Below are 18916 nucleotides of genomic sequence, written 5' to 3'. Positions count from 1 at the left end.
CTAACTCCTTGAACTGCAGAATTCCTAACTTCTTGTAAGCTTAGCTCATTGATTTTCAGCCTTTCTTGTTTGTTTTATAAATTTAAGTATTAAAGGCTATAAATTTTCCTCTAAACATGACTTTAAGCTATATCCCACAAATTCTAATATGTAGTGTTCTCTTTATCATTCAGAACAAAATATTTTCTAATTTCCATTGTGAATTCTTCTTTTACCCAAATGTTATTAAGAAGTACATTTTCTAATTTTCAAACATACAGAGATTGTCTATCTTTTTTATTAATGATTTCTAGCTTAAAGCACTGTGGTCAAAGAACATACTCTATAGTATTTCAATTCTTTGAAATCTGTGGGGACTTACTTCATGGCCCAACACATCTTTTTGTAAATATCCAATGTGTACTTGAAAAGAATGAATTCTACTATTCTTCATTCTGGTGTTCTATACATGTACATAAGGTCAACTTTCTTATTGTATGGGTCAAATCTTCTATATATTGATTTTTTTTGGGGGGTGTCTTCTTGTTCTATTAGTGACTGAAAGAAGTATATTAACATGTCCGAAGATGAAAAAAAGAAATATGTCTAGCACTAATGAAACCCTCAATAAAGGCACTATTATTATAATTATTTTTATTTTTATTTTATTTTATTTTATTTATTTATTTTTGTGGTACGCGGGCCTCTCACTGTTGTGGCCTCTCCCGTTGCGAACCACAGGCTCTGGACGCGCAGGCTCAGCGGCCATGGCTCATGGGCCCAGCCGCTCCGTGGCATGTGGGATCTTCCCGGACCAGGGCACGAACCCATGTCCCCTGCATTGACAGGCAGACTCTCAACCACTGCGCCACCAGGGAAGCCCTATTTTTATTTTTATCTAGTAAATATTTGGGTTATCAAGTGGATGTGCCTTGTACAAACTGTCTGGGATCAGAATAGATTATATTGTTAGAGAAACAAGTGATAGGGTTTTGTTCTGTTAAGAAGTAAAGCCCCTTTGGATATTTGCTTATGTTTGAAGAAGAAGCAACACAGTTTCAGGCAATATTGTTTACCACCTATTTTGTAAGAAAACCTGGCTGACAAAGTATTTTAAAATTATATCAAACTCATGAATTCTCAGAGTTTACAAAGCCCTAAATAAACACTTGAAATTTAAAAAATCTAAAGTAAAAGTAAATTATAAAACTTAATCTTAAGCAATGAGATTCACTTGGAGAAATAAAATTAAATTCCAAATGCACCTGTGTATATACATACACACACATATATACAAATATGCACATGTGCATATGTGAGGTGTTTACCTTTTAATAAAAAATACATATAGACAGACAATCAGATAAGTTTCTCCTAATGGCCTTGCCAATAAAATCCAAAATTTGATGTATGTCTTAAAAATTTTATGGTTGATTACACAAACTCCTTAGATAAAATTTATCCCATGTGAGAGAAGAGCATGCAATCATTAAAAGTCATATTTTAAAAAAATGTTTAATATTATGGGGTAGTGTTCATTACGTAAGTAGGTGAAGAAAGCAGGATAATCTATTGTATAGATGGTATAACCCAAACTGTGCAAACAGAGTGGATGAGCAAGCCTGGGAGGAAATACATCGAAGCAATATTCTTGGTTGTTCTGGGGATGGGAGGATTATGAATTATTTTTAGATTCTTCTTTATACTTTTACTTATTCTGTGAACTTTCCTCAATAACCACAGAAAAGCTTTATAATAACAAAATAACTAATTCAGAGAATAAGCACTCATTTGTAATGAAAACACTTTCATTCGCAACTTATCTAAAAAAACATATGGAAGCTCTGTTGATGCTTAAAAAAAGAAAAAATACAGCTCACTGCAGATAACTTTCACCATTTCAAACACAAATTAAGTCAAGCAAGAAAAAAGAATATAAACGGAGCACATATGACTCTAATAAATATGTCCATGCCACCCACTCAAACAGCTGGAATGAGGAAGGTGCAGAATTTATCAGCTGCCAGAAGACCTCAGTTTAAGGATCCCAAGTTGAATGTCTCACCCCATTAGTTAGCCTATAAAAAAAGAATTCATCCATAGCTTTTGAAGGGGGAAAAAAACTGTTTCATGTATAGATGCAACTCTTAAATCAAATTAAACAATTAAGTTCATTGACAAAGACCTCTCCCACTTTATTGCTCTTTGTAGGACAAAAAAATCATGTAATATAAAAGGTCCACATTGTTTTTCCCTTCATATAAGTACACTTTTATTAGTATTTTTCTGTATATAAGATGAATCATATTTCTACCCTTTCCGTTTTTCTATTATTTCCTTGAGGCTGTTAGAAATAGATATTTCAAAAGACATTATAGATTTCAAGATTAGGATAGATTTACATGTATAAAAGAACAAAACACTGCTAAATTGCGTTACTGATGAACAAACTAGCCAGCCTTTTAGAAGCTCTAATGCATGTGAAAATATTGTTCTGTCAATCGTGTTTTTACATTTACTGACAATCTGCAGTAGAAACAGAAAATGATTACATGCTGAAGGAAATTACCAACATTTACGAAGTTGAATAAGAAAGATCTATTCATATTTTACAGGTATGTTTAGCCAGAAAGGGACAACTGAAATAATTTAAAAAATCAGAGTATGTTATCCAGGCATGATAAAACCCTTATCCATATTAATAATTTTATGAGTAACAGTAAGAGTACAGGAACTGGATTCAAATCCAACCATTACCACTTATCAACAAAGTGTCTATAGGCAAGTTACTTGATCAAAGGACTGTCTGCCTCACTTATAAAACGGCAGTAATAAAGTCCACTTCACAGGGCTGCAGTAAAGGTAAAATATAACAACGTACTTAACTAGTATGGTATGTTGGTTGCACTACTCGATCCTCAATACAGAGAAATACTCTGGCTGTTTTTACTGTAACAGCCATGACTCCTCCTTGTCTTCAACATCATCATCACCGTCTTCATAAGATTCATTAGCAAATTGTTTTGGAAGGAGATAATGTAAAACTACTCCATAAATAAGAGTACTGGGGACCATCTCCTCTATTGGGAGATGTATTCTGTAATGGTAAAGTTTAGCCATGGCCAAGTTTAATATCAGGGGCAGTCTTACAAAGGGTGGTAAAACTTACAGCCACCTGTATGTATGTTTTAAAAGATACTAAAGGGCTTCCCTAGTGGCGCAGTGGTTGAGAGTCCGCCTGCCGATGCAGGGGACATGGGTTCGTGCCCCGGTCCGGGAAGATCCCACATGCCACGGAGCGGCTGGGCCCGTGAGCCATGGCCGCTGAGCCTGCGCGTCCGGAGCCTGTGCTCCGCAACGGGAGAGGCCACAACAGTGAGAGGCCCGCGTACCGCAAAAAAAAAAAAAAGATACTAAAAGGTATCCCAATCAAAAATATCCACAGAGACTTCCGGGGAAGATGGCGGAAGAGTAAGACGTGGAGATCACCTTCCTCCCCACAGATATACCAGAAATATAGCTACACGTGGAACAACTCCTACAGAACACCTACTGAACGCTGGCAGAAGACCTCAGACTTCCCAAAAGGCAAGAAACTCCCCACGTACCTGGGTAGGGCAAAGCGGAGAGATTCCCGCACAGAGCATCGGTGCCGACCGGCACTCACCAGCCCGAGAGGCTTGTCTGCTCGCCCGCCTGGGCGGGCGGCGCTGGGAGCTGAGGCTCGGGCTTCGGTCAGAGCGCAGGGAGAGGACTGGGGTTGGCGGCGTGAACACAGCCTGAAGGGGCTAGTGTGCCACAGCTAGCCGGGAGGGAGTCCGGGAAAACTCTGGAGCTGCCGAAGAGACAAGAGACTATTTCTTCCCTCTTGGTTTCCTGGTGCGCGAGGAGAGGGGATTAACAGCGCTGCTTAAAGGGGCTCCACAGACGGGCGCGAGGCGCGGCTGAAAGCGCGGAGCCCAGAGACGGGCGTGGGACGCTGGGGCTGCTGCTGCCGCCGCCAAGAGTCCTGTGTGTGAGCGCAGGTCACTGTCCACGCCCCCCTTCTGGGGAGCCTGTGCAGCCCGCCACTGCCGGGGTCCTGGGATCCCGGGACGGCTTCCCTGCGAGAACGCACGGCGCGCCTCGGGCTGGTGCAACGTCACGCCGGCCTCTGCCGCCGCCGCTCGCTCGCCCCGCCTCCGTGCCCCTCCCTCCCACCCCCGGCCTGAGTGAGCCAGAGTCCCCGAAGCGGCTGCTCCTTTAACCCTGTCCTGTCTGAGCGAAGAACAGACGCCCTCCGGTGACCTACACGGAGAGGCGGGGCCAAATCCAAAGCTGAGACCCGGGAGCTGTGGGAACAAAGAAGAGAAAGGGAAATCTCTCCCAGCAGCCTCAGAAGCAGCGGATTAAGGCTCCGCAATCAACTTGATGTATCCTGCATCTGTGGAATACATGAATAGACAACGAATCATCCCAAATTGAGGAGCCAGGAGTCAGTGCTGTGCCTCTGAGGTGGGAGAGCCAACTTCAGGACACTGGTCCACAGAGACTTTCCAGCTCCAAATAATATCAAACGGCGAAAATCTTCCAGAGACCTCCATCTCAACACCAGCACCCAGCTTCACTCAACGACCAGCAAGCTACAGTGCTGGACACCCTATGCCAAACAACTAGCAAGACAGGAACATAATGCCACCCATTAGCAGAGAGGCTGCCTAAAATCATAATAAGTCCACAGACACCCCAAAACACACCACCAGACGTGGACCTGCCCACCAGAAAGACAAGATCCAGCCTCATCCACCAGAACACAGGCACTAGTCCCCTCCACCAGGAAGCGTACACAACCCACTGAAACAACCTTAGCCACTGGGGACAGACACCAAAAACAACGGGAACTACGAACCTGCAGCCTGCAAAAAGAAGCCCCCAAACACAGTAAGATAAGCAAAATGAGAAGACAGAAAAACACACAGCAGGAGAAGGAGCAAGATAAAAACCCACCAGACCTAACAAATGAAGAGGAAATAGGCAGTCTACCTGAAAAAGAATTCAGAATAATGATAGTAAAGATGATCCAAAATCTTGGAAATAGATTAGACAAAATGCAAGAAACAGTTAACAAGGACCTAGAAGAACTAAAGATGAATCAAGCAACGATTCAAAACACAATAAATGAAATGAAAAATACTCTAGATGGGATCAATAGCAGAATAACTGAGGCAGAAGAACGGATAAGTGACGTGGAAGATAAAATAGTGGAAATAACTACTGCAGAGCAGAAGAAAGAAAAAAGAATGAAAAGAACTGAGGACAGTCTCAGAGACCTCTGGGACAACATTAAATGCACCAACATTCAAATTACAGGGGTTCCAGAAGAAGAGAAAAAGAAAGGGACTGAGAAAATATTTGAAGAGATTATAGTTGAAAACTTCCCTAATATGGGAGAGGAAATAGTCAGTCAAGTCCAGGAGGCACAGAGAGTCCCATACAGGATAAATCCAAGGAGAAATACGCCAAGACACATATTAATCAAACTGTCAAAAATTAAGTACAAAGAAAACATACTAAAAGCATCAAGGGAAAAACAACAAATAACACACAAGGGAATCCCCATCAGGTTAACAGCTGATCTTTCAGGAGAAACTCTGCAAGCCAGAAGGGAGTGGCAGGACATATGTAAAGTGATGAAGGAGAAAAACCTGCAACCAAGATTATTCTACCCAGCAAGAATCTCATTCAGATTTGATGGAGAAATTAAAACGTTTACAGACAAGCAAAAGCTGAGAGAGTTCAGCACCACCAAACCAGCTTTACAACAAATGCTAAAGGAACTTCTCTAGGCAAGAAACACAACAGAAGGAAAAGGCCTACAATAACGAACCAAAAACAATTAAGAAAATGGGAATAGGAACATACATATTGATAATCACCTTAAATGTAAATGGACTAAATGCTCCCACCAAAAGACACAGATTGGCTGAATGGATACAAAAACAAGCCCCGTATATATGCTGTCTACAAGAGACCCACTTCAGACCTAGAGACACATACAGACTGAAAGTAAGGGGATGGAAAAAGATATTCCATGCGAATGGAAATCAAAAGAAAGCTGGAGTAGCAATTCTCATATCAGACAAAATAGACTTTAAAATAAAGACTATTAGAAGAGACAAAGAAGGACACTACATAATGATCAAGGGATCGATCCAAGAAGAAGATATAACAATTGTAAATATTTATGTACCCAACATAGGAGCACCTCAATACATAAGGCAAATACTAACAGCCATATAAGGGGAAATCGACAGTAACACATTCATAGTAGGGGACTTTAACACCCACTTTCACCAATGGACAGATCATCCAAAATGAAAATAAATAAGGAAACACAAGCTTTAAATGATACATTAAACAAGATGGACTTAATTGATATTTATAGGACATTCCATCCAAAAACAACAGAATACACATTTTTCTCAAGTGCTCATGGAACATTCTCCAGGATAGATCATATCTTGGGTCACAAATCAAGCCTTGGTAAATTTAAGAAAATTGAAATTGTATCAAGTATCTTTTCCGACCACAATGCTATGAGACTAGATATCAATTACAGGAAAAGAGCTGTAAAAAATACAAACACATGGAGGCTAAACAATACACTACTTAATAACGAAGTGATCACTGAAGAAATCAAAGAGGAAATTAAAAAATACCTAGAAACAAATGACAATGGAGACACGACGACCCAAAACCTATGGGATGCAGCAAAAGCAGTTCTAAGAGGGAAGTTTATAGCAATACAATCCCACCTTAAGAAACAGGAAACATCTCGAATAAACAACCTAACCTTGCACCTAAAGTAATTAGAGAAAGAAGAACAAAAAACCCCCAAAGTTAGCAGAAGGAAAGAAATCATAAAAATCAGATCAGAAATAAATGAAAAAGAAATGAAGGAAACGATAGCAAACATCAATAAAACTAAAAGCTGGTTCTTTGAGAAGATAAACAAAATTGATAAACCATTAGCCAGACTCATCAAGAAAAAAAGGGAGAAGACTCAAATCAACAGAATTAGAAATGAAAAAGGAGAAGTAACAACTGACACTGCAGAAATACAAAAGATCATGAGAGATTACTACAAGCAACTCTATGCCAATAAAATGGACAACCTGGAAGAAATGGACAAATTCCTAGAAATGTACAACCTGCCAAGACTGAATCAGGAAGAAATAGAAAACATGAACAGACCAATCACAAGCACTGAAATTGAAACTCTGATAAAAAATCTTCCAACGAACAAAAGCCCAGGACCAGATGGCTTCACAGGCGAATTCTATCAAACATTTAGAGAAGAGCTAACACCTATCCTTCTCAAACTCTTCCAAAATATAGCAGAGGGAGGAGCACTCCCAAACTCATTCTACGAGGCCACCATCACCTTGACACCAAAACCAGACAAGGATGTCACAAAGAAAGAAAACTACAGGCCAATATCACTGATGAACATAGATGCAAAAATCCTCAACAAAATACTAGCAAACAGAATCCAACAGCACATTAAAAGGATCATACACCATGATCAAGTGGGGTTTATTCCAGGAATGCAAGGATTCTTCAATATACGCAAATCAATCAACGTGATACACCATATTAACAAATTGAAGGAGAAAAACCATATGATCATCTCAATAGATGCAGAGAAAGCTTTCGACAAAATTCAACACCCATTTATGATAAAAACCCTGCAGAAAGTAGGCATAGAGGGAACTTTCCTCAACATAATAAAGGCCATATATGACAAACCCACAGCCAACATCGTCCTCAATGGTGAAAAACTGAAACCATTTCCACTAAGATCAGGAACAAAACAAGGTTGCCCACTCTCACCACTCTTATTCAACACAGTTTTGGAAGTTTTAGCCACAGCAATCAGAGAAGAAAAGGAAATAAAAGAAATCCAAATCGGAAAAGAAGAAGTAAAGCTGTCACTGTTTGCAGATAACATGATACTATACATAGAGAATCCTAAAGATGCTACCAGAAAACTACTAGAGCTAATCAATGAATTTGGTAAAGTAGCAGGATACAAAATTAATGCACAGAAATCACTGGCATTCCTACATACTAATGATGAAAAATATGAAAGTGAAATCAAGAAAACACTCCCATTTACCACTGCAACAAAAAGAATAAAATATCTAGGAATAAACCTACCTAAGGAGACAAAAGACCTGTATGCAGAAAATTATAAGACACTGATGAAAGAAATTAAAGATGATACAAATAGATGGAGAGATATACCATGTTCTTGGATTGGAAGAATCAACATTGTGAAAATGACTCTACTACCCAAAGCAATCTTACAGATTAAATGCAATCCCTATCAAACTACCACTGGCATTTTTCACAGAACTAGAACAAAAAATTTCACAATTTGTATGGAAACACAAAAGACCCCGAATAGCCAAAGCAATCTTGCGAACGAAAAATGGAGCTGGAGGAATCAGGCTCCCTGACTTCAGACTATACTACAAAGCTACAGTAATCAAGACAGTATGGTACTGGCACAAAAACAGAAAGATAGATCAATGGAACAGGATAGAAATCCAGGAGATAACCCACACACATATGGTCACCTTATCTTTGATAAAGGAGGCAGGAATGTACAGTGGAGAAAGGACAGTCTCTTCAATAAGTGGTGCTGGGAAAACTGGACAGGGACATGTAAAAGTATGAGATTAGATCACTCCCTAACACCATACAGAAAAATAAGCTCAAAATGGATTAAAGACCTAAATGTAAGGCCAGACACTATCAAACTCTTAGAGGAAAACATAGGCAGAACACTCTATGACATAAATCACAGCAAGATCCTTTTTGACCCACCTCCTAGAGAAATGGAAATAAAGACAAAAATAAACACATGGGACCTAATGAAACTTAAAAGTTTTTGCACAGCAAAGGAAACCATAAACAAGAACAAAAGACAACCCTTAGAATGGGAGAAAATATTTGCAAATGAAGCACCTGACAAAGGATTAATCTCCAAAATTTATAAGCAGCTCATGCAGGTCAATAACAAAAAAACAAACAACCCAATCCAAAAATGGGCAGAAGACCTAAATAGACATTTCTCCACAGAAGATATACAGACTGCCAACAAACACATGAAAGGATGCTCAACATCTTTACTCATTAGAGAAATGCAAATCAAAACTACAATGAGATATCATCTCACACCAGTCAGAATGGCCATCATCAAAAAATCTAGAAACAATAAATGTTGGAGAGGGTGTGGAAAAAAGGGAACACTCTTGCACTGCTGGTGGGAATGTGAATTGGTACAGCCACTATGGAGAACGGTATGGAGGTTCCTTAAAAAACTACAAACAGAACTACCATATGACCCAGCAATCCCACTACTGGGCATATACCCTGAGAAAACCATAATTCAAAAAGAGTCATGTAGGGCTTCCCTGGTGGCGCAGTGGTTGAGAGTCCGCCTGCCGATGCAGGGGACACGGTTCGTACCCCGGTCCGGGAAGATCCCACATGCCGCAGAGCGGCTGGCCCCATGAGCCATGGCCGCTGAGCCTGCGCCTCCGGAGCCTGTGCTCCGCAACGGGAGAGGCCACAACAGTGAGAGGCCCGCGTACCGCAAAAAAAAAAAAGAAACCAAAAAAAGAGTCATGTACCAAAATGTTCATAGCAGCCCTATTTACAATAGCCTGGAGATGGAAACAACCTAAGTGTCCATCATCGGATGAATGGATAAAGAAGATGTGCCACATATATACAATGGAATATTACTCAGCCATAAAAAGAAATGAAATTGAGCTATTTGTAATGAGGTGGATGGACCTAGAGTCTGTCATACAGAGTGAAGTAAGTCAGAAAGAGAAAGACAAATACTGTATGCTGACACATATATATGGAATTTAAGAAAAAAAATGTCATGAAGAACATAGGGGTAAGACAGGAATAAAGACACAGACCTACTAGAGAATGGGCTTGAGGAGATGGGGAGGGTGAAGGGTAAGCTGTGACAAAGCGAAAGAGAGGCATGGACATATATATACTACCAAACGTAGGGTAGATAGCTAGTGGGAAGCAGCCGCATAGCACAGGGAGATCAGCTCGGTGCTTTGTGACTGCCTAGAGGGGTGGGATAGGGAGGGTGGGAGGGAGACGCAAGAGGGAGGGGCTATGGGAACATATGTATATGTATAACTGATTAATTTTGTTATAAAGCAGAAACTAACACACCATTGTTAAGCAATTATACTCCAATAAAGATGAAAAAAAAATCTACAACTTGGGCTAGTTGTACTGACTAAGTATCCTTTGAATCTCAATGGCTTTTTAGGCTTCATTAATCCCTATTTTAAATTAATCAAGCCTAAAAAGCCCTTCTAACGTAAGACCTTTGAGAACAGGGTCCCCCAGGATTGAGCACAGAACTTGGCAGAGAGCAGGGTCTCAATACACGTGCACACATTGTGTACATGTGTACACAATGTGTTCACATGTGTACAGTGTGAATTAGTTTTATGAGGGGTATTACTTAAAAGTATTGGAAGTTTGTAAGATTATTCACAATGAGGTCAGGTAATGCTGAGAATCAGGACACAGGAGAGAAGTTTAGCACCAGTGCATAAGCCTGCAAAGATGAGCAAGGTAGCAAAGGGAATTTGAGGGGGGCAAATAAAACGTTTTCTACTTCTCCAGTGTTTTGCATTGGTCTCTCCCTACTTAAAGAAAGGAGGGCCAAAATGGCAGGCCATTTACTTATAAAATGAAATAATTATATTTACTTTATCTACTTTAATCTCAGCCTATTAATCTTTTTTGTGTTTGCTTTTAATTACTATGGAAAGCCAGTGAGCTAATGAAGGAAATACTTCAGATATGGGAATATACTGATTCTGTGATTATGCGGGAATAAATCAACACAGAAGAGAAGGAATTATTAGAGTGTACATAAACTAGTGACAAGCATCATGAAGCCAGACTCTGGAGATATCTGCTTGGTGGCTTAGGAGAAATCTCAGTTGCCTTCACTTCTCGTTTGGAGAAGTCGTGAAAATACCAAAGGCCTCCTACCCTTAGAAATGACTCCCCACCTGATTTTATGAGAATTTTCCATGAGCCTTTTTGTAGAGGCAGTGCAATTTTCTACACATTGATGAAAACTGTAGATTTAGGGTGAAGGGATCCAAAATATACCCCTGCAAAGAGCCTTTTCTTTCTTCCTAAACTCCCCCTGTCTGCCTGAAAGTGTCTCCCAAAAGAATTCAATTTTCATAAATCTCCTCCCTGGGAGTTTCACAGCAGACAGGATTGACTCCTATCACCAGAGAAAAATGGCACCAAATAAGAAAATGCCTAAATAGACACTGTCACAAAACTATCATATCTCCCATATCTTCTTCTATGGTCCCATTTATCTTTCCTGAAAGTCATTTGTTTTCCCAAAAGTGTCCTTCTCCCTGCCCCCTTTTCCCTATGAAGATGTCCCAATTTCTAACCATCTCCCCTTAAATCACATCTTTCTGTGATCTCCTGCATGCATATGTGTATAAAAATTTGTCTCTTGTTTTTCTGTCAGAGTAATTCGCGGGCCACCAACCACTAAACCTGAGAGAAAAGAGTTCCTCTTCCAGTAGTGGATTCACTATGACTAGATGCTTGGAACTAGACCTCCCTCAATATAGTAAGTTATAATGACTGGCAATCTAGAGACATGTAATATGATAATCCTTAATGCCTTTTGTAAACTCGTTCATCAGCTGTGATTTTAGTTTCGCGATTATAGTATCATAAATGAAATCAATTTTTCATTTAATACAATACAAAAATAATTTCTATGATATATTATGTTTTTATATTTTCAAAAAGTCATGACTAAACATGCAAAAAATCAGTAAAAATATGAATAGTTAAATTGATTCGTTTATAATTGAAATGAGCAATCACTATATTTAAGAATATACTTTAGATAACAATGTAATAGACAATCCAGAAGAGACCTGGTGAAATCTATTATTACAATTTGAGGAATTTGTCAGTATTCAATAAAGACTGGTACCTGGAGCTTTGTCTTCATCTCTTTTTTTTTTTTTTTTTTTTTGCGGTACGTGGGCCTCTCACTGTTGTGGCCTCTCCCGTTGCGGAGCACAGGCTCCGGACATGCAGGCTCAGCGGCCATGGCTCACGGGCCCAGCCGCTCCGTGGCATGTGGGATCTTCCCGGACCGGGGCACAAACCCGTGTCCCCTGCATCAGCAGGCGGACTCTCAACGACTGCGCCACCAGGGAAGCCCTGTTTTCCTCTCTTTTGAGACTCCTTCTGTCATCATGAGTTAATGGCCACCTGGATAAATCATCTGCATAACCGAACTTTGACTTCTACGACCATTCTACTCTAGTAACTCAGGCGATGACTTACAACTTGCTTAAATCATCCAGGAAACTTTACCTCTCAAGTGTGAAACTTCATATTATTTTACTTTATTTTTTGCATAAACTCTCTTCACCTAACTTAACCTCTCCATGTTATTTGACATTGGTGCCGATTCCCTCTTCTCTCCATTTTAAAAATACCAGTTAACCCTATTTGTCCTCACTTTTGTGTTAGAGCTGATCTCTGCCTTCTTCAATGACTGCTCTTCCCTTATCCCCTTGTTAAATGTCAAGAGCTCATTCTCAAGGCTTGTTTTCTCTCTCTACATCACCAATCCAAATGAGCTTTTAGCCTGCACAGCGTTGATCCTCAGAGTGTTTTAAACAAAATTAACTATAGTTGCTGCCATAACAGGCCTCACAGCCTCCAGAGTGATGCTATGGCTGGCATACAGACCTTAGATTGGTCCTATCTCGTATTAAAAACTTAGAAACGTGCTCAGCTAGTTTTGCCACAATTCCTTGCACCCACCGGGCAGGCTTCTCATGAGTGGCAGCATTCTCATTCTGTACAGCAGGTATCACCACCAGCATATCTCTTTGGGAAAATTTAATGGACCTAGGAGGTTTACATGACCATATGTGAGAATGTTCATGGTTTCTTGCTTTATATAAGCTTCTCTGTGATTTCCTAGATTATCTGACTGAAAAAAATGTGTATCTTTATCTACTGATCTCACAGATGTGCTAAGACAGTTACCAATACTTAAAAATTGGGAGAGTTCTCAAAAAATCTAGACTCTTGGCTGCACTTTATGGTTATCAAAGGGATATCAGAGGGATAAATGAGGAGTCTGGGATTAACATATACACACGACTATACGTAAAATAGATCATCAACAAGGACCTACTGCATAGCACAGGGAACTCTACTCAATATTCTGTAATAATCTATATGGGAAAAGAATCTGAAAAAGAATGGATATATGTATAACTGAATCACTTAGCTGTACACCTGAAACTAACACAACATTGTAAATCAACTATACCCCAATATAAAATAAAAATTAAATTAAAAAAATCAAATGGTTTGCAATCCTCAGCCCTCCTTTCTACATCTGTGCATTTCCACAGGCAGCAACCTCTACAGTTGAGGGTAGATGCCCACTTGGACTGGTCATGTTTACCATGTGTCTTCTGCTTCACTCACTTCATGTGATGTTCCTGATCCCTGTAGGGTTTGGGCTTATGATATGCATAATACATATATTCACTACTTTAATCCAGCACTTATAGAGAGACTGAACCTATATCTCCAAGGATAAAACCACCTGGGAGTTACACAGTTTTATGGACTGAATTATGCCCATCCCTTCATCCCCCATCACCACCAAATTCATATGGTGCAGTCCTAATCTCCAATGTGCCTATATTGGAGATTGTGCCTTTACGGAGGTAATTAAGGTTAAATAACGTCATAATGGTGGGAGGAGGCTAGTCCAATACAACTGGGGTCTTTATCAGAAAAGAAACAGGCACTAAAGATCTCTGTCTTTCACTGCAAGAGAGCACAGAGAAAAGGCCATGTGAGGACACAGTGAGAAGGTGGCTGTCTGCAAGCCAGAAAAATGCCCTCATAAGAAAATGAATTTTCCAGCACTGCAATCATGGACTTGTAGCCTCCAGAACTGTGAGAATACAAATGTCTGTGGTTTAAGCCACCCAGTCCGTGGTACTTTGTTATGGCACTCTGAGCAGAGTACTACATACGGACCAAACACAAGTGCCTCTCGAAATGATGCCCCGCTTTTGTTCTGCAATGTCTTTGAGTAATACAGTTGGCTGCTGGAAGCTATCCTCTTTTCTTTGGGGCCATTTCAATCTGCTGAGAAGAGGAATTCAGCTATTCTCTATTGCCCATCACATTTTCTCCAGAAGTTGATCAAAGGGGAGCATATAACCTTCACTACAGCAACACGAACAATTCAAATCCACTGCCATACTAGCCAGCTGGGTACTTTGCCATTATATAAGTGCACGTTTCCCTGATATACCTTTAATATCTAAGATTATGCATTTTAAAACAATAACATCTTGAATCACTTTCTGAATATACAATTTTAAAAGAGCTTGAGATTTAGCTATAATAAAAGAGAAAATCCTAAAACTCCTATAGTAGGATTTTCACTATAACCTTCTTGCTGTTTAATATATAAAAGTGACTAAAGCATTTTTATATTCCTCAAATTACATAATTCTTTCAAAAACCTTCTACATAATTCTCAAAATCTGAATCTGAGACAATTTATTTCAGGTGCAACACATCATTATTTGATCTAATTTAAAGATTAATGCCATTGTTAGTTTTTTTTTTTTTGCGGTACACAGGCCTCTCACTGTTGTGGCCTCTCCCGTTGCGGAGCACAGGCTCCGGACGCGCAGGCTCAGCGGCCATGGCTCAAGGGCCCAGCCGCTCCGCAGCATGTGGGATCCTCCCGGACCAGGGCACGAACCCGTGTCCCCTGCATTGGCAGGCGGACTCTGAACCACTGCACCACCAGGGAAGCCCCCAAATGTTATTTTTTATGTTTACATGTTTATGTTAAATGTTTACATTTTCATAGGCCTGGCATCTATTTGTTCATTTTAAGATAGTGTTTCAGTAGTTTTCGTGTATATATGAATCACCTGGTTAAAGCTCAGATTGCTGGATCCCAGGTTCAGTGAGTCTTAGATGGAGCTGATAATTTGCATTTCTAACAAGTTCCCAAGTGATGCTGATGCCGCTGATCCAGGTACCACACTTTAAGAACTATGGCTTTTGCTGGTCCCAATTTATTAGTTGAATACCTGGGTTTTTCCATTGGTCTGAGGTTCCTCAGCCCGGCTCCAATCTGGAGCCTTGAGAGCTGGTTATCCCAAATGCCTCCAAAATAAGTCACCTTTGTATTGATTCCTAGCTTCTGCTATCATAAATCTCATTTCCCAAACACCAACAGATTTTTTCCTCTCCTTTAATGTTTTCCACTGTCCGCTAACAGTGAGTTGGTCATTAGTTTCAAAATGTGGCCGACACTTTGGATTTCTTTCCCTCTAATCACTCCTTCCTATTTTCCCACATAACTCATTCCCTCTCTTACATAATATTCTTGCAGTATCTCGTCTCTTTTCCCAGTCTTATTTGTCTCTTTAGTCAACTGGACGCTATCGCTAGCCTATATGAATATATAGCCTATAGTCATTCCTTTGTTCATTCACTCCACAAGCATTTGTTAAAAGCTCAATGTATCGCTTCCCTGGTGGCGCAGTGGTTGGGAGTCCACCTGCCGAAGCAGGGGACACGGGTTCGTACCCCGGTCCAGGAAGATCCCACATGCCGCAGAGCGGCTGGGTCCGTGAGCCATGGCCACTGAGCCTGCACGTCCGGAGCCTGTGTTCTGTAACGGGAGAGGCCACAACAGTGAGAGGCCCGCGTACCACACACACACACACACACACACAAAAAAAAGCTCAATGTATCGTAAATATGATGAAAAGTTTGCATTCCTGAGCTTACACTGTAATGGGGGAGATACAAAATAAACATGTAAACAATAATTAGGAGTGATGTGTACATTGAAGAAAATAATATAAGATAATGGAAAAGAAAGTGACTGGAGAAATGTACCTTAGGTACTCTGGAAACACTTCTGTAAGAAGGTAACATTAAGCTGAAACAGAAATATGGTGGAGGCAATAATGCAAGGAATGTAGAAAAGTGCATTCTAGGCAGAGGAAGCATCCGTGTGAAAGCAGAAGTCCATCGTGTTTGAAGTGAGTGAGAGTCAGTGAGGGAAAACAGTTGAAGAATAGTTCAGGTCAGGGGTGGAGTGAGCGAAATTTTTCATAAGCCTTTTGTAACCACATGCTTCACACAGACACCTTGTGTACAGCCTAGGAGACTAGCGTATATACAGGATGAGAGCTGGCCAACAGGAGTTAAAACATCAACAGCATTTGAGTAAGGAGGAATTGATGATGAATATCAGAATTCACTGTCTAGCCTTTGGAGTTGGCTATATTAAAATGCACTATGAATTGTACACAGTTCTTATTTCAGAACGTGCATACGTTAGGTCTTACCCTTTCATCCCCTTCATAAATGTTGAATTAAAGAACTACTCTAGGTATTGATATACAGTAGCTCTGGAAATAGGCAATCCCTTCCTGCTTAAGAAATTAAAAATTCCGAGTGAAGAGGGGGCAAAATCAGGTCAGAAGTATGTCTTACAACATTATTTCACGAAGACAATATTGTCAAAGAGCAGTGATTCTGATAACATTGGCAAAACAATTCCCAGCAAAATAATAACAAGTACATGAAACACACAAACCTGTAAGCAATTTGAAATATGAAAGAGATTAGCTTAAAGCAAGAGTTGTATGCTTTCAAGAAACCCCTCAAGAAAAGCATCAAGCTTATTTTACCTGATAATTAGAATTATGTTTTAATCTTTATGTCATTAGCCCCCAGGTAGATCTGAGAGCATCTGAATTGAAAGGAATTTATCAGCCAGGGTTCTTTTCAAGTAAGGAACAGAAATCTATGTTTATAATTTTGCTTTTGCAGATATGAAAATTTGCCACCATGTAACCTGAAATTTGTTAAATGTTCTCAACAGCAATGCAATTTCTTTTAGTGTACAGAGCTAAAAGTCTTGTAAGCAAAAGCACTTTAGTTTTCAAAATGTTCCAAAATAATTATTATATCAAAATAAAAAGTCCTTCGGTTTAATACTGTAAAACTCCTAGGATCTCATTTATAAAATTGCTTTATGCATTCCTCACCATCAAATACGCTGATGACATTACCTGTCTGCATCCACTGTCACGTCATGAACCCCTCTCTGGATGACATCCCTGGAAGTCGCTGTGTCTGGTATTCGGTTCAGACTCCTAGTATACAGGTTGAGCCCTCCATCTGTCATGTACCTGAAAATAAAAGCCTAATTAATCAACAGAAAATTAACTGACCTCAGCTGTATAATTTAACTTAATAAACAAATGGTGTGCAAAATTTTTAATAATTATGCAAATATGCTCTATTATAGTTTTTTCTATATGAATATTCTACTCACCAGGAAGTATTAGAAAATCTTTTCAAGTTTATTAGGAAATTAATCTTCCTTACTGCAACAAGTAACTAGCCTATTATAAGACCTTCCTTTTTCTCCCCTTTGTTATCAATATTTTGAACAGACTTAGAGATAATGTAACTCTTAGCAAAATAAGAGCATGATTATTTCATTTTGTAAACTCTATCTTTGAAGCATTGAAGGTCACAGGAGTAATCTTAAAATTAGATTAATTTATTTGATAAAGAAAATATATACAGCAATTGACCACTATCAGAAAATAATTACTAAGATGTATTAAATGTTTAAGATGTTGTCAGGAACCATTCTATATAGTTTACATGTAATAACATTATTATCCCCACCTTAGTGATAAAGAAAATAAGTAAGCACGAAATGGTTAAGGACTTACACAAGGTCACTCAACCAGTCCCAGCAGAATTGAGAATAAATTTAGAAAGTCAGCTTCAGAAACCATGACCTTAACCACCATGCACTGCTGTCTGAACTGAAGGACCACACTGCCTGCCCGTTTCCTGTCTCTGAGAACTACTTCCTTGCTATCACAGGACCACCATCATCACACAGGGCTGGTAGACTCCCATAGTCATGTTACTATTTGATAATCTTTTCTTGGTAATGGGGGATTAGAACAGGTGTTAATCTCCTACCCCATGTGGGGCTAATCAAATGTTTCTTTCTTGAGAAATGGGATTAACAGATAGCTCACCAGTCTTTCTATGTGGAAAGAGTTTATGATAATGAAAACCCAGGAGCTTTGGGTATTTATCTTCACCAGATGCAAAGAGGCACAGAGAAAGCTGATCAGCAAAGTAGAAAGAATGACACAGGTGCACAAAAAGCACACTTGGCCATGTGGTTTCAGCTTCACAACTTCTCCTGGGGTTCTAGGAGATATCCCTGCTTCCTTATAATAAGATCCCTAATTTGCTTAAACAAATTTGAGTTAATTTCACTATTTGGAATAAAAAATTTAATCATGACCATATTAAAGATCAACCAAATAGTTAAAACTACGATTATGAAGTTGGCTAATTGCTTACATGATTAATAAATTCTGTCCTTATTAGTTGAAGGACCTTAAACAAATTTCTTAAACTGTGCCTCAATTTCTGCCTCAAAATGGGAAGAATAAAATTTACTGAAGATAGATATTATGGTAATTAAAGGAGAAATACATAAAGCTCTTAATATGAGAACCTGATAAATAATAGTGACTTGTTATTCACAAAGTCTCTCCCAACATATGTTTAAAAGGAAATATATGAATTTTATACACAAAACAGAAAGTCGTGCTGTATTATCCTCATAAGGTACTCTACATGGTTAATTTTCCTGATAACCAAAGAATTTAATCCCACCAAAATTAAAACAGTAAAAAGAGTACTTTGGTTCCAAAATTTGCCGATGACATAC

General features: G+C 39.4%; 1 protein-coding gene across 3 annotated transcripts in view; it reads right to left on the bottom strand.

Annotated features, from left to right (window-relative positions):
* NAV3 (neuron navigator 3) overlaps positions 1–18916 on the bottom strand; it is a gene marked incomplete at both ends in the record, with an annotated part of 371484 nt that overhangs the window by 135274 nt on the left and 217294 nt on the right. For all 3 annotated transcript variants that reach the window (XM_079715629.1, XM_079715630.1, XM_079715631.1), the window contains one exon: positions 17217–17336. In XM_079715629.1, coding sequence (XP_079571755.1) covers positions 17217–17336 — 120 coding nt within the window. The remainder of the gene's footprint in view (positions 1–17216; positions 17337–18916) is intronic.

Source organism: Hyperoodon ampullatus, assembly GCF_949752795.1.
Source record: "Hyperoodon ampullatus genome assembly, chromosome: 11".
Taxonomy (NCBI): Eukaryota; Metazoa; Chordata; class Mammalia; order Artiodactyla; family Ziphiidae; genus Hyperoodon; species Hyperoodon ampullatus.
This window is presented reverse-complemented; position numbering and strand designations above follow the sequence as displayed.